At 41.9% G+C, this 21,110-nt stretch overlaps 3 protein-coding genes and 1 pseudogene across 3 annotated transcripts; 2 read left to right on the top strand and 2 right to left on the bottom strand.

Moving 5' to 3' along the window:
* On the bottom strand, positions 355-7,977 carry LOC8061177 (folate-biopterin transporter 1, chloroplastic). The gene is made up of 11 exons (XM_002463703.2): positions 7,843-7,977; positions 6,735-6,769; positions 5,127-6,166; positions 4,294-4,550; positions 4,027-4,091; positions 3,764-3,926; positions 3,081-3,229; positions 2,742-2,996; positions 1,809-1,977; positions 1,636-1,728; positions 355-1,118 (listed from the first exon to the last, which is right to left on the bottom strand). The coding sequence occupies exons 3-11, from the start codon at positions 5,398-5,400 to the stop codon at positions 834-836; spliced, it is 1,710 nt and encodes a 569-aa protein (XP_002463748.1). The 5' UTR covers positions 5,401-6,166; positions 6,735-6,769; positions 7,843-7,977; the 3' UTR covers positions 355-833.
* On the top strand, positions 5,588-8,531 carry LOC110431774 (annotated as a pseudogene).
* On the top strand, positions 14,787-16,865 carry LOC8061176 (pentatricopeptide repeat-containing protein At2g02980, chloroplastic). The gene has a single exon (XM_002466258.2). The coding sequence runs from the start codon at positions 14,829-14,831 to the stop codon at positions 16,647-16,649; it is 1,821 nt and encodes a 606-aa protein (XP_002466303.1). The 5' UTR covers positions 14,787-14,828; the 3' UTR covers positions 16,650-16,865.
* On the bottom strand, positions 18,810-20,421 carry LOC8081263 (leucine-rich repeat extensin-like protein 6). The gene is made up of 2 exons (XM_002463701.2): positions 19,785-20,421; positions 18,810-19,663 (listed from the first exon to the last, which is right to left on the bottom strand). The coding sequence occupies exons 1-2, from the start codon at positions 20,309-20,311 to the stop codon at positions 19,006-19,008; spliced, it is 1,185 nt and encodes a 394-aa protein (XP_002463746.1). The 5' UTR covers positions 20,312-20,421; the 3' UTR covers positions 18,810-19,005.

Genomic DNA, 21,110 nt, shown 5'->3' with positions numbered 1-21,110 from the left:
GAGCATTAAATATAGATAAAAAATAACTAATTACCTGTAATTTATGAGATAAATCTTTTGAGCCTAGTAAGTCTAGATTGGATAATATTTGTTAAATACAAATGAAAGTATAGTGTTTATTTTGTAATTTTTTTTAGAACTAAACAAGGCCCTACCCAACCGATCCCTAATCCTGAAATCCTCCCGTAGTTCGTGGGCCGTCAGAGGCAGGGCCGCAGGGATCGGCCGTGCCAACGCCATGGACCGGACCCGGACAGCACTCGACGATAGTCAGCCTACCTCTTCATCTCACAATGCTTATCTCTCCGTTTTGATTTTTTTTTTAAAAAACCCTTTACCAGACTGCGCAGGAAATGCCATCTTCAGGAACCTTTCTTTCTTTGTAAACTATAGAGGGTTACAAGCTTGGCTAGACAAAGGACCAGGCCAGAACAACAGATTAATTCGTTCCGTATTTAGTAAACTATAATAACCAATAATCCTGTATTCTGCAGAGCCTCAGATCTCAGTGCCCATCTGCACACGTAGATGGATCCTAATGCAGGCACACATGCTCATGAGCAGCTGATTGCTTTCTGCCATGCAGATTTCGGCGAGGAGACCAGCCAACTTTCCTAGTCCAACATATATAGTTGGCTAGTTGCTCCCAGAGATGGTGAATTGGTGATGGTGTGGCGCACACAAATTTCAGGAAAGCAGCCAACTTCAATGTTCTTATTAGGCATTATTACGTTATCAGTTGCACTGCCAAAGTCAAAAGCAATCTGATGTCCATTTGTTCCGATGATTCTATGCCCTTTCATCTTGTAAAGACGCGTGGAGATATAGAAACATCAATCATTTTCTGTTTGTGCACCATTTGCATTAGGGGATTCATCTGGCAGGAGACCCAGAAGAGGCAGAGGTAGCAGGGAACTGAGATTGCAAACCGCGATCAGCAGGGCAAGGTTTTCAAAGTTGTCTCTGCTGACTCCCAGTAATTGTGTTAGACCCGCGCCCACAAGACCGCCAGCAACACCTCCGGCATTAGAAATGGACATCAAAGTGGCAAATAAAGTTGCTTCCACTCCCGGAGGGCACAACTTTGCAGCCAACACCAGGACAGGCATAAAGGAAGCCTACAACACAAGTTTATGCAAGGTGTCAAAAGCACGGTGCAGGTCCAGATGTGAGATGTCTTCATGGTTAAAATGTTTATGAAATCCACGGAATGTATTGTATCATATTTAAACCTGGACTATAGGAACGAATGCCATAATTAAATCTGGATATTCAACTCTTGTACAACTTTGGTAGCATGTTCATATTCTGCCTCAATTAATTTAGTCTTGATATTTGTGCTTTTACTATTTATTTTTCAATGTTTACACCTTTGCTGTTCTTTTAATATTAATGTCTTTTGTGCCAATCATAGAATGTGTGGTAGGCATATAAAAGAAACTAGGTTGATAGGACGATTTTCATGAACAGGAACAAAAACAGCTCTTTGCAGCATACCATCTTACAGAATTACAGTACAAGACAAAAGAAAAAGTGTAATTTTAGAGTTTGTTCACTCCAATTAGTATATCACTTCAAATACCAAGCATGCAAGCTTATTTCTTGAATCATGTAGTTGCTGAAAGTGTTTCATACCTGACCAAGGACTGTGATAATCAAAGAATCCCCAATGGAGAACCATTCGTCGCTTATGCCAAGCTTCCGATTGAGCCCAGTGACAAGAAGAACCTGAAAAATACACAAGTAAACTTGATTTTACAACATATATTGCAGGTGCAACACTAGAACAAGTAAGCACAGAAGAGGACCTGTGTCATTCCAAGAGCAGAGCCTAAAACTGTTGTCACTAGAAAGATTTTCCTCAATGGAACTTCCTTCAAAAATGAATTATACACTCCGATACCCAGTAAGGATGCAACAGATGTAACAAGCGTAACACGTCCTAGAAATTCTGGAGTAAACCCGAGCTTATTTGTGCTGAAATGCATCAGAAGATAGCAGATGAAGATTCAGACATTTCAAAGAGATGTCAATACAGAGATTTCTAATGTACATACTAGAGCAATACCAATTTTATGGTCAAGTTGTGACTTTATGTACCTAGAGTATAAGCTTCTATCTAGATGCAATATGAAGCAACATACTTAATTAGCACAAAGAAATTTGAGCTTATAGCATATTAATTCATTACAGAGATATTAATATAGAGTGAAATGTGATGAATATGATATTTTATTCACATTGCCAAGAAGCATGCAACAAATCTAATTATTTTCAGATTTTTCTATGCAGTAAACCATAATTTATATAGCCCATATCTCATAGAATTTCAATTGATCACTAATTCTGGTACCAGTAAACCAGCTTAGAATCCCAGCACTAGAGTCCGTAATTTTAGCATGGAAGGAAATAATTTCTGTTCAATCGCTGCTATCAAGATCAACACAAGCTTGATGCAGATCCAGCACTAGATTTGGGAATTTTAACATTTCTGTTCAAATTTCGGATATCCAAGATCAGAGCTAGACGCAGATCCAGCACCAGCAGTTATCAGCAAGAATTCAAACTTTTCCAGCACCAGCAGTTTCAGGTTCAGAATTAATTGCTCTATGCAAGAATTCAAACTTTCTTTTGTCACGTTTTGAATACTCAAAAACAGTTATTAGACTTTACAGATTTCAGAGATAAATCTAACACAACAGTCTAGCAGTTAAGCTGACAAAATGAGTCTGTGAACATACATGAAGAAAAACATGGCAGAGTCTGATTGCGGTGTTGCTTGCCAAAGGAATATGAACAAGGTGGGTAGGAATATGCTGGGTTGCTTTACTGAATTCCAAATCTGCATGACACGATGCTTAGAGCTCTCAATTAATTCTGAACTTGAAACTGAAAGTGAGACTGAACATTCCTCCAAACTTAAGCGATCTTCATTTACAAGAACTGCAACAGTAGATGTCATCAGTGGCAAAAGTGCCGTAACACCGAAAACAAATCTGCATTCATGGGAACACTTTATCAGTGAACTTTAGACGCCAAGAAACTTCATCAGCTGTTATCAGGTCTATTAACAACACAACCTTACGCCATAAGTATCCACTAAAGAACCACTGAAGTATGCACTCAGAACTCCTCCAAAGGCTGAGGATCCCCAACATAGCGACTGGAGAGATCCAGATGTACTCTGTGATTCACCTCGAGCTCTCTCAACCACCATAGAATCAACCACCTGAATTGTTTTTTCAGTTACATTTTGAAAGCAAACCAGAAGTTCAAATATTTGTGTCATGAAATGTGGTGAACACATATATGAATTCAGAAGGCACACATGCAAAACTTTTGGTGTTTTAGATATTAGTTGTCACACATGACACTCATACAGAGTTGAGTTGTTTTAACAAGATAATAATGGAATGAATGATGCATCTCTGATAATGGCATTTATGATGCAGTGTGGCTGACCAACCAGCAGCGTGTTGTATTTTTTTAGCTTTTCCCCTCTGATTATAGCTTCCCAGGGCTAGAATCTTGTGTTCCCCCTACTTTATTAATAGAAACTTGCACTGTCCAGTGCAGTTCATTAAGAAAAGGTTTTAAAACTAGTTGAAAATATAATTAGAACATCATGGTTGCATAATGCTCGTTCTCAGCCTATATGCTGTCTCTGCAGTGTAGCTCCATGGAATGAACAAAGCATAAAGAAAATGTTAGAGAGGTACAATCCAAAAGTTGAACCGAAATAAGCAAGCATTTTCCAACTTACAACATCAGAGACGGCAACTGCAAGCGATCCAAGGACAATAGAGAGTGCTGCACTGTATTTATCATCCACAAGGGTGGCCATCAAACTCCATGAAAGTGCTCCAAGGATGCCTGATAGAAATAGGTATGACCTTCTTCGATATCCAAAGAGAGGGATGGAATCACTGTATAGGGAAATAGCAAGAGTACAACATTGCATTTAAGTGCATATTATATACAGAAAGAAAGGGATCGTAGGAAGGATATTCAGTATTTTGGTGAAACCTGATGAAGCCATAGAGGGGCTTGACCAACCACGGCAAGGCTGAGAACCCAGATATAACTGCAGTCTAGAAAACACAAACTAAGTTAATCTCTGTACCAAGACATGATGCACATTTATTTTTCACACAACAAAAGTTCTAAGGGAATGCACTTGATGTACTCATCCTGCTTATGCTCGAGTGAAACAAACGCACATATGCCTGGAGATTGAAAACTGAAATGGACTAATATCTGGATGAAGCAAACGGAGGACTTTCACCACCATACCTCTGCTGGCTCAAGATGAAGATCGTCTTTTAAGTAGAAGCTGACAGCAAGCCTGGAAAGGCCTAAAACTCCTTGCACGAAATAAACAATAGCAACAGCCACATTATCAGGGGACAGATCAACCCCAAATACTTTGACGTATCTTGACTTGGACATGCTCTTTGAATGGCCTTCTGTACTATATTGCCACCCCTCGTGGCCTGCATTCTGTGTGTCCTCTTCTTTCAAAGTTACTTGATATCTTGGTTTTGCATTTCCTAAAATAGATAACGTGATGAAAATGAAAGCACAACCTACTTGACATCCAAACATTACAGGTAGCTTACTTTAAGGAGCAAAACAGGAAAGAAAAAAAACTAGCCCAATGTTACGGGTCACTATTCTGTGATTATCATTATGCTAGGCTTAGGAATTGCGTTATCTACAAGGCACGTGACAAGTGCCAACTATCCTATCTAAAAGGTTGGTGCCTTGGTGCTATAACTATGCAAACAAAGTAGAGAAATGTCTTCCAAATGTTTTCTGGATGTATAAGAAAGTCCTGCAACTGCAACAAGAGGTCTCGATGCTCCCCCAAACAAATTTATCAAGTTTCCGGAAGTTAGCTGTGGAAAATTGAGTCATAGTACATTAGTACTCCACTGGTGCTTGCTTCCTCAGACAACCGCATCTCTCTCTCTCTCTCTCTCTCTCTCTCTCTCTCTCTCTCTCTCTCTCTCCCGAGCACAATGCAAACCCCCACTCCAAAATTTTCTTATCCGCGGCTCCTTACCAGTTACCACACACACGAATTGCTTTACGATTACGATATAGCTAAAGCCTGCGCGGCTCACCCGTCCGACGGTCCGAGTCCGAGGAGGACCTGCTGCTGCCGTCGAGGCCGAGGGGACCTGGAGCCTCCTCCTCCTCCACCTCGTCACCGTATGAGCCGCGGCGGCCTGAGCTGCCGCCGAGCGCCGTCTCCGGCGGGCGGCCGCAGCGGCAGCCGTGCTCCAGCGGGCGGCGGCGGCGGCGATCGTGGCCGCCGAAGATTAGGTACGAGGCGGCCGTACCGGTGGCGCTCGGGAGCGGAAGGGGCGGCGGGGAGAGCAGGACGCCGAAGGCCATCCCTCTCCGTCGTGGTTGCGAGCTTCGTTCTGCTTCTCTCCTCTCCTCTCCTCTCCTCCCGTCTCCTCGGGCTAAGCAGTCTCGCACTCTCGCCGCGCCGCGCCAACGTCTCCCTCTCTCTCCCCCTCAGTAAAAGGCCCAGCCATATGTTGGGCCTGTCTCAATTGCGGCCCATTCTGTGTAACGTATGAAGCCCAACAGCTCTACGGCCCAAGACATATCAGGCCTATCTTTGAGCCCGTTCTGCCCAATGCAGTTCCAGATCAGCAAGCTGGAAATTACCACACGGTGTCACTGACATAGTGTTCTTCAGTTCCTCACACAAGATGCTGTATTTCCAATTTAGATCTCGAGATGCGATTGAACTAAGCTCTAAGTTTCTCCTAGTAGTATAAAAGCTTTACAAAAAGGTAACATATCCTGTCTGCACTAACCAGTAACCAATGCACCACTCTGAAAACCAGCTACACAAAGACCTGGCAAACTGATACAAACCTACGGCTAGGCTACGAAGCATCTATAGCGGCATGTACTGATGAGACCGGATTACACACAACAACTGATTGGGCATCTTCGGTGGAGCTCGTGGAGGTAACAACAAGACACCCTGGCCCAGTGGCCCTCCACTGGAAAGAACACATCATGGTCGATGCAAACCACCCTTTTTTTTTCCTCATCAGGATTAGCGGGATTCTTCTTGACTCATTGGATAACGCAAACACATGTTGAGATGCCGTCTCCGTCGTCAAGCAAGTCTCCGCATTCGCTGTATCGAATCACAAGAGGCACAGTGTGAGATTAGCCAACCAGCAAGGCTCCAGCAGGAAAGGTTCAGCAGTTTGCCAAGTAAGTCAAGCTAATCCATCCAAATGTGACATAACATGAACAGAAGCGTCTCTAGAGTATGGAGACGTTATTTGAGAGTGATGTGCACATGATATCCCCTGCACTAAAAAGAAGGAAAGCAATGTTCCTCTGTTGTTTGATTTTGATTGCTGCATTCAAGATAGAACTGTTGAATAGCAACATGACATATATTACTATATTAGTGTACCCTTCTATGAAAGTGATTTTGATCCTCTACATTTGTCACTTCGATAACTTTTATAGAGCAGTCAAGTCTTCAAGGTGAAGTCAAATAGCATGGTGATTGGTGGATAGTGATTTTCTTACTGGAAAGCGGTGATGACCAATAGTAATTAGTAAGGGTTTGATTGAAAAAAATTTTATCGGCCTGTCATTATTTATCTTTCTACATTTTTAGATGGCCACTCTTAGTCCTAACTAGAAACCTATGTCAAAAGACCACACCAATCACAGTTTATGCAACTAACCTGCGAGTTACTCCAATGCTTTCAAAGTAGAAATGCTGAACAAAAAAATAACAAGGATATAAAGATCAACACTGACTGACAGCACTATGAAATTATGCAGTAAAATTGAGAAATCAAGTATGCTCAGATGAAACCATGCACTCAGATTGCTTCAATGTAATTTTGCTAGTATATACAAATATGGAGCTGATAGAATATCATAGATGTGAGCATGTAAGAGCAACTCCAAGAGTTTGGCTAAAATTAGTAGCCAAATTCCATTGTTTAGCCATCTTGTAAAATAGAAAACTTCTTAAAAAAGAAGAGGTCCACAACAGTCTTGCTATTTTACAAAATCAAATAGCTAATGTCAGTGGTATGCTATATATGGCCACAAACCAGATAGCACATTTATTGGAGCCTACTTTTTGCTATGCAAATTCTAAAGCCTCCACAATAAGAATAGCTAAGTTGTTGGAGTTGCTCTAAGTGTAATTTCGTATCCGCGTTTTTCCTAAAGAGAGCTAAAAAATTCTATAATAAAACTCAATAAATCCGCAATTGTGATCTACGTACAAAATTGGAATGATCATCTGAACCAAAAAAAAAATGCAAACTTAATCTCTGCTACAAGTGTACAATCATGCACTGATGCACAGATAAATGCAGTGCTATCGACAAATATTATCTCCTTAGTTACTGGGTTTGTGCACCTACTCCTACATGGCTAAATGTTTGACTGAAACACTATAACCAAGTTTCCCAAGTTGTTTAATACAAGTAGACTTGTTCTATCCCTAGAATAGCAAGACAATGCCAGCCATCATCGGACCTAAACAAATGGAAATATCTTTGATCCTATCTGGCTGGCATATAAGCATGGTTTCACACTTACGCTCAAGTCAACACAACACAAACTAATTTAATAAGAACCATGTCTTGCAGAAAATTAGCTCGCCAAAATCCAAGCATGTGGAAAACTCATCTAGGTAGTTTGATCTAAATTCATGAGCAACAGAACAGCAGCAGCGCACGATAGCAATTCAACCATCAAGCGGACGCAACGCTAATCCAAGATCCCAAATTCATGGACAGCTGCCGCAAGTTCACCGAGAAAGATGAGATATACCTTGGCTCGTACTCCTTAATTTCTGTCAGATCTTTCCCGAGCAAATCCAGCCACTTTACATTGCCTTTGTCGGCATACTCGTCATCGCCGCAGCTGGTTTTCTTCAGGCAACTCTTACCCGGCGCCGGCGCCGGCGCCGCCGGCTTCTCACCATCCTCGCGCTTCTCAGCGTCGTCGTCCTTTCCGGCGGCTACTGGCACCTCTATCTTCTGAACCGGAGGCGCCTCCTCCTCGGCGACAGCGGCCGGATGCGGCGCCGGCGGAGAGGCAGCGTCGCGGCTCGCATCTTTGGATTGGGGGAGGCAGGGGATGAAGCGGAAGGGGCCGGCGCAGTGGCTCTCACAATTGGAGAGCCTCATCAAAGTCGGGGATGGGAGCACGGGAAGCTGGTGCCAAATTACAGCCCCTGGCTCCAAGAGCACACCACATCAATCGAAATCTGGCGACTGGCGGGGGAGCAGATCGAGGTGCTGCCGCGGAATGCAACCAGGAATCGAGCCTGCCGACAAGAGGAGCAGCGAATCTCTGTGCAGGAGAACTGCGGAAGCGAGGAGAACTGTAGCAGGTTGAATCTTGCAGAGAGCTGTGCTGCTGCTAGCTTGACAGGGAGGCAGGGAGCAGGGAGCAGGGGAGGAGGAGAGGGTGGTTGTGTGCGAGAGAGAAAGGAGGAACTGAAACTCTACAGATAATAGATGGCTGTTTTTAGTGGCTGCGCCTCCCTTCATTGATTGCCACAGTTATCCACAGACCACGGTCAAATTAAAACCAATAATAAAGTATGTGATATTATAGTATATTGCCAGTTTGTCACTATTATTATTACCTATGCAATGTAAGACCATGTTTAGTTGCTCCTGTTTTTTTAACTTTCATCACATCAAATATTTGGACACAAACATAGAGTACTAAATATAGACTATTTATACAAAACTAAAAACATAGCTAGAGAAGAATTTACGAAACGAATCTTTTGAGTCTAATTAGTCTATGATTCGACACTAATTTCAAAAAAAAATAAAAATGCTACAGTACCTATTAAATTTTAACACCCTGAACCAAATACCCCCTAAATCTGTCATTCAACTAGTACTTATATATCTATATATTCCTTGTTTGCTTGAGATTATCTATTAAATCTACCAGATATTTAGCAGTATTTTTCTCTTGCAATAAATCAACAAACAATAATTTTAGTCATGACTTATCAGCCAAACGAATAGGCTGAATTATATATATTATATTTAGACTAGTGACAATAAGTGGTTAGCTATTTCTATCATATAGTTAAAATGGTTGTTAGGTAAGGGTCTGTTGGTTCCTCTTGCTAAATTCTAACCAGTTAAACTTTCAAACACACTGACTAGTTACTTTAGCCAACTAAACTAGTTCTATCATATAGTTAAAATTGTTGTTAGGTAATTAGGTTAGTCACTTTAGCCGGCTAAACTAGTTCTATCATATAGTTAAAATGGATGTTAGGTAATTAGGTTGACTTTACATAGATAAAATCAATAACTTTTGTCAAAATTTGTCAACAAAAGCTCATGTTCCAGTATTAAAAACTAAAAAGTTCAAACAAGTTAATATATGTTCGAGTGTTTTATCAACTAATGACACTTTGGATTGCAAGTTAAGCCTTTCTATAGATTTGTAAGTCAGAGTCTAGGTCAAGGGAGGCTTATTAATATTTCTACCAAATGTATTGGCTTTATGGAAGAACTATTGATAGACCTGTCTAAAAAGTCATGGTTGAAAGTACTGTTCGCTGATTTGTTGTGAGAGAAAAACGCTACTGAATAGCTAGCAGATTCGGCAGATAAGTTCAAGCGAACAAGCTTACAATGAACCCCAAGTGGATAGGGTCTAGAATAGGTTAGGAGTTAATGATAAAAGAGAAGGCAATGATATTCATCCTAATATCCCATCCATGTCTAACTAGAGGTAGCTATGGTGCTGACAATGACAACTAGTTAAAGAAGATGAAAACTTGTTGTCGCTTGATCTCGCGATTTAGTTGTATCATAAGTCATAAGATTCAAGGGTTTAATGTCTATAATACATAGGGCATAAAAAAATATAGGAGCTCTTGTTGAGTGAACAAGCACCACATTACAAGCATTATGAAAGAGCGTGACTTTATTCAAAGGGGGTATTTTGTCATTCGTTGGTAAAAGAATAAATATGTAAAATACAATACTAATAATAAGACTAAACATGAAAGCCAAAACTATGTGTACAACAATGTAATCCCCTTCTTCAACCATTGCAACACCACATACCAATGAAGAGGAACCCATTGTCCTTGCTACTATACTAATAGGACACTGTGGCAAAAACATGTGAATAAATGTGAATTATCTCTTCGCTTAGGTCCTATTCGACAGAGCTCTAGCGTGTCACTTGTAGCCCTAGAAAATCTTAGATCTAGAGTTGTAGGCGTGTTAAGTACACTTACATGACTCATTTCATTTATATTTAGATTCAATAAAAATATTTAAACCAATTAAATTTAGTCTACAAACTATAAATTCAGCATAGCTCTTCGAACTACAGATGTACCAAACGAGCCATTAGCCTTTCATGTCAATATAGACATACACTAACGCCTTGTTTAGTTCGCAAAAAATTTCAAGATTCCCCGTTACATCGAATTTTTGGTCGCATGTATGGAGCATTAAATATAGATGAAAATAAAAACTAATTACACAGTTTGTCTGTAAATCGTGTGACGAATATTTTAAGCGTAGTTACTATATGATTAGATAATATTTGTCAAATAAAAAGGAAAGTACTACAGTATTGTTTTTCCAAAAAATTTTGGAACTAAACAAGGCCTAGATAGCCGTGGCCGTGAGCTCTGTTGTTTATTTCTCCGGGTTTATGCCCTTGTCGCCCCTCTAAAGCCTCTAGGGGTTCTATATAGTTATAAACTCTTCTTCTATGTGCAATGAATAATTAGCATATTCAAAGAAAAGAAAAAAAACTTGATTTCATCTCATATTAGTATGTTATACAAGGCCTTGTTTAGTTTCGAAATGAAAAAATTTCGGTCACTGTAGCACTTTCGTTTGTTTGTGACAAATATTGTCCAATTATAGACTAACTAGGGTCAAAAGATTCGTCTCGTGATTTACAGGCAAACTGTGTAATTAGTTTTTGTTTTCATCTATATTTAATGCTTCATGCATGTGTCTCAAAATTCGATGTGACGGGGAATCTTGAAAACTTTTTGGTTTTTGGGGTGAACTAAGGGCTTGTTTAGTTCCAAAAAATTTTGCAAAACAGGTACTGTAGCACTTTCGTTTGTTTGTGACAAAAATTGTCCAATCATGGATTAACTAGGCTCAAAAGATTCATCTCATCAATTCCGACCAAACTATGCAATTAGTTTTTATTTTTGTCTATATTTAATACTACATACATGCGTCTAAAGATTCGATGTGACGGGGAATCTGAAAAATTTTGCAAGATTTTTTGGGAAGTAAACAAGGCCTAAACAAGGCACAAGTTAGGCTTTGTTTAGATTCAAAAACTTTTTGGATTTTGACACCGTAGCATTTTCGTTTTTATTTGATAAACATTGTCCAATCATAGAGTAACTAGGCTTAAAAGATTCGTCTCGTGATTTACAAATAAACTGTGCAATTAGTTATCTTTTTTTATCTATATTTAATGTTGCATGCATGTGCCGCAAGATTCGATGTGATGAGGAATCTTGTAAAGTTTTGGGTTTTTGGGTGCATCTAAACAAGGCCTTAGTTTTCAAAAATTTTCAAGATTTTCAGTCACATCGAATCTTGCGACACATACACGAAGCATTAAATGTAGATAAAAAAGATAGCTAATTGCACAGTTTACCTGTAATTTGTGAGACGAATCTTTTGAGCCTAGTTAGTGTATAATTAAATAATAATTACTAAATAAAATAAAAAATGCTACAATAGCAAAATCTAATTTTTTTTTCGAACTCAACAAGGCCTAAAGGCCCTAGCATCCTCCTCAATCTTTTTGTTGAGTATAGAGAAGTCGGTGGAAGTTCGTGTCTATTGAAAATCTCCGCTTAACAAGCGTCACGGCGCGATCTGATCTGATTTCTTCCGAGGAATTGGAGCCACAGCCGAGCACGCACGCATGACCGCACGAGACCACGAGCCGAGCCCCGGTCTCATCATCGACCGTCGCCGACACCGTGGTGTCAGTGCCCGTGGGCCGCGTCCGGCTGGCATGTTCCACTTCCACAAGCAACTGTTGGCAAGTGTGTGTGCGATCAGAAGAAGCCGTGCCGCCGTCGCTTCCTGTTCCTGCATCCTGCCCGCAGCTTCCCATCCATACCACACTGTCCGATCTCACTCCCAGCCCATGTTCTCCTGATGTCGTCAGAGCTGTCCTGGGCGGCCATTGGCTGGTACCGTCGCGTCCTCAGGTCAAACAGGGAACAGGTTCGCTCTTTGTCGGGGCCATGGTCACGGAACCGTGGCGTGGATGCATCTGTACACGGACGCCCTGGCATGGTCACGGAACATACTTTTATTTTGTTTTTTTATATATATTTAATGCTCTATGTATCTATATTTCTATTAATAAATTGTGAAAATTTCAGTCTACCTCAAAAAATTTTTCTGCCCCCGTGTGGATCAGAATCGGTCTCTCCGTCAGTTTAAGACTTGAGAGAAAAAGGAAATATATGCCGTCCGCTCTTAAAAGAGCAAAAAGAAAATAAGTTTCTTTCAGAGGTTCCTAATGCAAAGTCTCCTATATTCTATTAATTTTCTTTTCTTTTATTATTTAATTTGGCTAAAAATTAATAAATGCATAGTAATTTATAGAAAATCTAAAAATTACAAAATAAATTTTGTTCAGCTCAACATATATAGATTCATGCAGTAAACAAAAAATAGGTGCAAAGTGTTTGTCCTATTAATTTATCTTTTCTTTTATTCTTTATATCGGCTGAAAATTAATAAATGCGTAGAAATTCATAAGAAAATCTAAAAATTACAAAACAAAATTTGTTCAGCTCCACATATGTAGATCTATGTAGTAAACAAAAAATATTACAAATTTTAGTATATTTTTTTGCTGGAGATGCATGCCTATGCTTTTTAGTGTAAAATTTAAATTGTACTCCCTCCATCCCAAATTGTAAGTCATTACAAGAATCTTGGAGAGTCAAACTTTTCAAAGTTTGACCAAATTTATATGATAAAATAATTATTATTATGATACCAACTAAATATCATTAGATTCTTCCTTAATTATATTTCCATAGTATACTCACTTTATGTTACAAATCTTAGTATTTCACTCTATAATTTTGGTCAAACGTAAAAATACTTTGACTCTCCAAGATTTTTGGAATGACTTACAATTTGGGATGGAGAGAGTAGTTATCTTGCTCCAATTATTATAAAAAATCTATGGTAGCCTATTTAATATGATGCTTGATTTGTGGTAAAAGTTTTAGCATCATTCCTGCATATCTCACTGATTTACTAATTTACCTAAATTTATGCTTGCTAAATAGTTTAGCATCAATTTAAGTGTGTAAAAATATAAAATAGATACTTCCACTACCTTGGCACGATGTGTTGTTATATCATATGAACACTTCATAATTAAGCCTATGTATTTATAATCTACATACATTTAACTGATATATCATATATTTTATAGGAATCCTAATCTAAATAAAAAATAAAGCTAGCAACAAACTTTTCATGTTTTAATATAATACTATTTTTATTATTAAATAAATATGTCTTCAAGCTACATAATATTGTAAATATTAACTATCTCATACCATAGATGTCATGGTTATCAATAAAATAAATTATGGACTTTAAATTTCATAAAAAAGATAAATATAAATAGATATGTAATATTATGTCATCATTTTTATGACTATTTGATGTTTTTCTCCCGTTGCAACGCATAGACATATTTGCTAGTGTATCTAAAGATTAGATGTAACGAATAATTTTGAAAAAATTTGAAATTTTTTTTAGAGGGCCTCTGTCTGCATTATGCAACGCCGCGCGATCGCACACCCTGTGGTACTTAATAACGGATACGGATAGTGGGTCCATTTTCTTATTATTACTACTAGTTTACTGATGACTGAAAACACCACTTTACATATTGGGCTTTGTTTAGTTCACCCTAAAAATCACAAAATTTTCAAGATTTTTCGTCACATCGAATCTTGCGGCACATGCATAAAGCACCAAATATAGACGAAAATAAAAACTAATTACACAGTTTACCTGTAAATCGCGAGATGAATCTGTTTAGTCTAGTTAGTCCATGATTGAATAACAATTACTAAATAAAAATAAAATGCTACAGTATCGAAAACTAAAAAGTTTTTGGAACTAAATAAGGCCTTGAAACTATTTTCAAATGAAAAGGATTTTCGTGGCCGCTTGTTTGCAGATTATTTGTTCCGATTCATCCTCGTGCTTCCATGGGCTGTCTGAATATTTTAAAAATAAAAATTCTTATATTTAAGAGCAACTCCAACAACTTTGCTATTCTTATTATGAAGGCCTTGTAGAACTTGTATAGCAGAAAAATAGCCTCCAACAAATGTGCTATTTGGTTTTATAAAATAGAAAGTTTGCTATTCTTTGATTTTTGTTGGCCATATATAGCCAACCACTGACACTAGCTATCTGATAACAAGGCTGTTGTGGACCTCTTTTTTTTTTAAGAAGTTTTCTATTTTACAAAATGACTAAACATTAGAATTTTGCTACTAATTTTAGCCAAGCTCTTGGAGATCTCTAGTATTTTTTCTATAAATTCGGAATTACTTATATTGAGCTCTGGCCCGATTTAATCAGATCTCGGCCCAGCCTGATCAGGCCCAGGGGCCCATCTGCAGCTTCTCAGTAGAGAGTAGAGACCCCAAAACCGTCGCTAATCTCTTCTCCGGTGATCCCCTTTGGCTCACGTCCTCCCGACGATAACGGGACGGGTGGGCGGCCATGTCGTCCGCGCCCCTAACCGCCACGCCTGCCCCTCTCCTTCCCGCCAAGCCCAAGAGCCCACCACCGCAGCAGCACCCGGTCCTCTCCCACCTCCCGCACTGCACCAGTCTCCGCACGCTTGCCCAGCTCCACGCCGCCGCCGTCAAGGCCGGCCTCGCCGCGCACCCGGCCTTGGTCACCAGGCTCCTCACGCTCTGCACGGGCCCAGACGCGGGGCCCGCCCACCTCGCATACGCCCGTCAGGTTTTCGACAGGGTGCCCCACCCGGCGGACGCCGTCTGGTACAACACCCTGCTCCGCGGCTACGCGCGCTCCTCCAACCCCTCCTCCTCGGAGGCGGCGGCGGCGGTGCGGGTGTTCGTGCGGATGCTGGAGGAGGGCGTCGCGCCGGACACGTACACGTTCGTGTCGCTGCTCAAGGCGTGCGCCGCGGCGCGCGCGGGGGAGGAAGGGCGGCAGGCGCACGCCCTGGCGGTCAAGCTCGGCGCCGCGGACCACGACTACGTCCGCCCCACGCTCATCAACATGTACGCCGAGTGCGGGGACGCGCGCGCCGCGCGCGTCATGTTTGGCGGGACGGACGGGGGCTGCGTCGTCTCGTACAACGCGATGATCGCCGCTGCTGTCAGGAGCAGCCGGCCTGGGGAGGCGCTGGTGCTGTTCCGGGAGATGCAGGGCAAGGGGCTCAAGCCGACGTCCGTCACGGTGATCAGTGTGCTCTCAGCGTGCGCGTTGCTTGGGGCGCTCGAACTGGGGAGGTGGGTCCATGATTATGTTCGGAAGATAGGGCTCGGTTCCCTCGTCAAGGTCAGCACTGCGCTGATTGACATGTATGCAAAGTGTGGGAGCTTGGAGGACGCCATTGATGTGTTCCAGGGGATGGAGTCAAAAGATAGGCAAGCTTGGTCAGTGATGATCGTGGCATATGCTAACCATGGCTATGGCAGGGAGGCCATTTCGCTGTTTGAAGAGATGAAGAAGGAAGGGATGAAGCCTGATGATATTACATTCCTTGGTGTGCTCTACGCCTGTAGCCACTCTGGTCTGGTGAGTGAAGGGCTTCAGTATTTCGACGATATGAAAGATCATGGAATTGTTCCAGGGATCAAGCACTATGGTTGTGTGACGGATTTACTAGCTCGTTCAGGGCAGCTAGAAAGAGCTTATAAGTTTATTGATGAACTGCCAATAAATCCCACCCCCATCTTATGGAGGACGTTGCTTTCTGCTTGTGGAGGCCATGGAGATTTCGAACTTGGCAAGCGCGTCTTTGAGAGGATTCTTAAGCTGGACGATTCTCATGGTGGTGACTATGTAATATTCTCGAATTTGTGTGCAAACACTGGATACTGGGAAGAGATGAATATGGTAAGAAAACTGATGAGCGAAAAAGGTGTGGTAAAGGTGCCTGGCTGCAGCTCAATCGAGATAGATAACACAGTTCATGAGTTCTTCGCAGGAGATGGAAGGCACCCCAAATCACAAGAAGCACGGAAAATGGTTGATGAAGTGATCGATCAACTAAAACTTGTTGGTTATGTCCCTAATACTTCACATGTGTTTCATGTCGAAATGGGTGAGGAGGAGAAGGCAATAAGCCTAAAATACCATAGTGAGAAGCTGGCAATTGCTTTTGGGCTTCTAAATACTGCCCCAGGAGCTACACTGCGTGTTGTGAAGAATCTCCGCGTATGCCCAGATTGCCACTCAATGGCAAAGCTTGTCTCAATGGTCTTCAATAGGCGAATTATACTCAGAGATCTGAACCGCTTCCATCACTTTGAAGAAGGGATCTGTTCTTGCGGTGACTATTGGTAGATTTTTAGGAACAAAATTCTTGTACCTCAATATCTTGTATTGCAATGCCTTCCACTCAGGTATGGTGAATCTGTATATCCATGGAAAACCTACTGACGACTGATGATTCTTTTTATGAATATTATTGGCACTGAATGATACTAGGTTATGTAACCTTGAATTTTCTGTTGAATATCCAATTATAGCCAAAGCCCATCAACTTCCTAATTTTCTGAATTGAGTGCATATCGATCAGCATTATTCACTGAGTTCTGCCTTGCCTACAGCTATTATGTGTCCCCTATTCCCGTTGGTACAATATTACTGCATAACTTCTGCTTGCTTGAGGAAAAGATCACCGTATTAACCAAGAATTGAATCTTTTTAATAAAAAAGAAGATGTTTTTATTTGAGTTTCATTGATATATGGTTCAGGATTCCCCAAAACTTTCTTTGAATCTTCCCTAAATTAATTGGAATCAGCTCTTCATTAAAGGCATCGTCTTTATGATTCTGTCGTATAACTATCTTAGGAACCAGTTATAAAGCCTAAGGAGTCCTTTTCTTTATTCAATTATGTCTGATGATAGTCATGACGGTTATTCAGAATTCAGGCCATATGTTATACTACTGGCATAGTGTAGTGTACCATATTGGTTCCATAACAGTCATCACTATTTTCTTTCACAGATAGATCAAGAAATCACATTTATTTAGCTACAATCACACAATTAAATGCTGGACGGCTGGAGCATTTGAACAGAGTTAAGTCACAGCATGGGGGCATTACTGAAAAGAGAAATAGTTCAATCAGAAATATCCACCATGTATACACATTGCGATTGTTGACGAATGTTGAAAACTTGAGATTGTATGTTGTTCGTCAGTCCGTGTCCATGAAACTTGGTTGGCCGACCCTGGCTGTGTCTTCTATGCAGCGAGAACATATTAGACCACCTGCTACCTTGCCAGACTTGATTTTCTGATGACCTGGTCCTCAACTCTATGACTTAGGAGTCTCATTAATGAGTGTAAGAATGATGCCATCAGCTTTTTGTCATTTGTTTTAGGGTAAGTAGCCGTATTACACTTGGTATAATACTGATTTAGTCACTGTCATTGTCATATTTTATTCTCCACTTGCACTATGCACCAACTTATCCTACTTTCCCTAGTTAACATCTATTCGTTTGTCATTCAGTTGATCAAACTGTGAAAAAAAGGTCAGCCATCCCATTTAGCCTGATCACTCAGTTTCACAATTGAGATTGCATTCTCCTGTGATACTTACATATGGTCATGTTCCCATCACATCCATCTTTACATAGCTCTATGGTCTCTGTCACCCATCTCCAGAAAATCGTTAGCATGCTTTACTCTTACCAGATATACTTGGATGTTGTACATCATACACTTTTCAGTTATGCAATCTTTTAGTAGGTCGATCTTGTGACAAGGACATGAAGTAGAAGTTATATGGATAAAGGTAAAGGTGTATGTTGAGTACATGCATGAAGAAATCCTGCCTGCCTGGAACCAGCCAAGATGAGAGGTAGGCGAAGTTTCTTGCCCTTTGAGTTGATCAACCATAGAGTAGAAGAAAACGCTCTTTGCAGCTGGAATCCATGAGAGCACCTTTCTATATTCCCCTTTGACCAATCCTTATCAAATGCATTATTCCACTACTGTACATCATTTGGTGTACTGAACTAGATTCTTTTTAATTTATTATCCTCTGTTTTCTTGTTCATCTGTTTTCATAGCTTCAATTCTTGAATAGGTCATATATTGTTGTCAAACATAACTTTTCAACAATGGTTGGCATCTAAATTGCCAAACTAGTATGCTGTAATGTACCAACTCTTATGAACACCCAAAGGTTGCACGATTATCCCAACATTTATATCATTTTTAACCTGTAAAAGGCAATACGATGCGGCTATCCTTATGTCGTTTTTCTTTGTTTCCTCCCACTTTAGCAGTGGTCCTAATTCTGTCTAGACATGGTCCCTCATCTAAACTACAGCTATAACTCTACTATTTATACTGATAAATGTGATGAGAAGTGAAGTATTTGCAGACCGTACTGCTAAGAGAACATTACTTAGCTATGACTTTCAGTACTACAACATTAAAAAACCAGTACAAGAAACAATAAAGGAATACATTGACAAGTCTCTCTCACCAAACTTTCAGTTGAGTTGTGCAGTGCAAATATTTTTCTTTTGAGAATAAGCGAAGCATTCCGTAATGAAAATCTATGAATCCATTATTACTCTTTTGTTGAGAAATAAAAATTACAGTATATACCATGTGTATGCATTTACCCTTCAATTTTCACACGACAAGGCAGGAAGCAATTACATGTTACCACAGATCAGTATACAGGCGGAGGAGGAGCATGCACTGGTGGAGGTGGTGGCGGCGGCGGCGATGGTGGCGCGATGCACCCATGGCCGTCGCAGTGAACCCGTGGTTGGTGTAGGAATGAGATGCACTCCTCGCCTGGCCGCTGGTCGGGGCGCCCAGCAATGCAGTTCTGCCGGTCGTCGATGCGCGGCACCTCGAGGCACCGATGCGGCTCGCCGCAGAAGAAGTTGTACGAGTAGGTGAAGTTCTTGAGGTGCGGCAGCTCGCAGATGCTCTCTGGTATCTCGCCGGCGAGCCGGTTGTGCGCGACGTCGAGCTGCTCCAGCGCGCGCATGTTGCCGATTGTATCCGGCAGCGTGCCGGCGATGTTGTTGAAACTGAGGTCGAGCACGGTGAGCTTGTCCAGCTTGCCGATCTCAGGCGGGATGCAGGAGGAGATGCCGCTGTTGAGGAGAATCAGCTCGTTGAGCGTTCCGGCCATATCGCCGATGCTGCTCGGCAGGCAGCCGCTCACCCGCGGCAGGTTCGCCAGCACGATCACCGACGCCGTCGAGTTGGTGAAGCTGTCCGGCAGCGAGAACTCGAAGTGGTTGTTGTTAATGAAAAGCGCGTCGATCTTCTTGTCGAAGATGGCCGCCGGCACCTCGCCGCAGAAGTTGTTAAACCTTCACAGTTCACACACACATGCAACACAGCACATAATTAAGTTGCACTGATATACAGCTTCTTTCGCAGGTAAACTAATCTGATGCAGTCTGCAGATGCGTGTACTGTATGCTTGCTCACCTGATGTCGACGTACTGGACATTGGGGAGGCAGAGAAGCTGCGACGGGAAGGGGCCGGACAACTGGTTGTTGCTGACATCGATCTCGTGGAGGAGGTGGAGGGAGCGGAGGGACTGGGGGAGGGAGCCGCAGAAGCGGTTGGAGTTGAGGTGGAAGACGGCGAGGTCGGACAGGAGGCCCAGCTCCTCAGGGAGCGTGCCGGCGAGGTCGCCGTGGTTGAGGTCCACGCCAGCCACCGTGCGCTGGCAGGGGTCGTCGGGCGCCGGCGCGCAGTACACGCCGAAGTAGTTGCACACGTCGGGCCCGCACCAGTTCTTGGTCAGCTTCTTGGGGTCGTCCGTGATGGCGCGCTTCAGCGCCTGCAGCGCAACGTACGCCTTCTCCAACCGGGAGTTGTTCGTGGCCGCCGCCGCAGGCGGGGACGGCGGAGGCATGCTCGGCGCTGGCTGCGCCGAGGCCAGCAGCGGCCAGGCGACCGCGAGCACCAAGAACGCCGCCGCCACCGCCCTTGAGCTCACCCTCGTCATCGCCGGGCTGCACTTGTCTGCATGCAACGGTAAGGGCAGTGGAATGTTTGGTTTCTTGCTTGCTGTGTCTACTAGTGATTCGTGTCCACTGTGTGCTGTTGCCGTGTGTTCGATTTGGTATATATAGGCGATTCCTTTGGGGCTTCTCTGACTTGTTTTTTAGGCTCTGTGCGTGCACCATTTGCTCATGGCCTCTATCTTTGTTTAATTTAATGTGCTTATTGTGCTTGGATCATTGGCACGGTTGACCACTTCGTTTTGCAACGATTTTGATCATGTTTGGGGGCATGATAAAATTTGGGCAGCAGTGACTAGATTTTTCCTACCTAATTGACCTGCCTGCTAGTGAATTCGTGATCCTTTCGTTTTCTTGCTGCTCTGTCGAAAATTTTGGCCCCTTTTGTGGCAGTAGACGTGGTAAAAAAAAAAAACCAGGACCAGGGTTTGTTGTTACTTGTTAGTGACAGACATTGTTGTCTCGTGCTACTCGCTTGGTTTAGGATTTGTACTATGTTTCAGGGTTTGTACCAATACGAGCATAGAATCATTTCCCATTTATTGTTGATTGATGAATAGACAGCTAGCTGAGTTCTTCCAGTTCTTGTCTTGAACAGTTGAGCTTGTTTATGTAGCTGCTTATCTCATCCTTTAATAAGATGATCTTGAAATCTCACCCACTCATAAGATGTGTTTACTGTTAGTACCTTTTTCACTGGACTTGATTGCTTATGTTCTTCTTTCTCTGATTTTCAAATCATACACACTAAAAGATGGATTGTATAGTGCTCAATCAAATGAT

Source organism: Sorghum bicolor, chromosome 1 (genome assembly GCF_000003195.3).
Source record: "Sorghum bicolor cultivar BTx623 chromosome 1, Sorghum_bicolor_NCBIv3, whole genome shotgun sequence".
Lineage (NCBI taxonomy): Eukaryota > Viridiplantae > Streptophyta > Magnoliopsida > Poales > Poaceae > Sorghum > Sorghum bicolor.
The sequence above is the reverse complement of the archived record's forward strand: the minus strand, read 5'-3'. Positions and strand labels throughout refer to the sequence as shown.

Coding starts and splice junctions, on each gene's coding strand:
- LOC8061177 (XM_002463703.2), bottom strand. CDS start 5,400: ATGGCCTTCGGCGTCCTGCTCTCCCCGCCGCCCCTTCCGCTCCCGAGC. Junction 4,092..4,293: donor TTCATCTTGAGCCAGCAGAG/GTATGGTGGTGA, acceptor TGTGTTTTCTAG/ACTGCAGTTATATCTGGGTT. Junction 2,997..3,080: donor GTGGATACTTATGGCGTAAG/GTTGTGTTGTTA, acceptor CCATGAATGCAG/ATTTGTTTTCGGTGTTACGG.
- LOC8061176 (XM_002466258.2), top strand. CDS start 14,829: ATGTCGTCCGCGCCCCTAACCGCCACGCCTGCCCCTCTCCTTCCCGCC.
- LOC8081263 (XM_002463701.2), bottom strand. CDS start 20,311: ATGACGAGGGTGAGCTCAAGGGCGGTGGCGGCGGCGTTCTTGGTGCTC. Junction 19,664..19,784: donor GTCCAGTACGTCGACATCAG/GTGAGCAAGCAT, acceptor TGAACTGTGAAG/GTTTAACAACTTCTGCGGCG.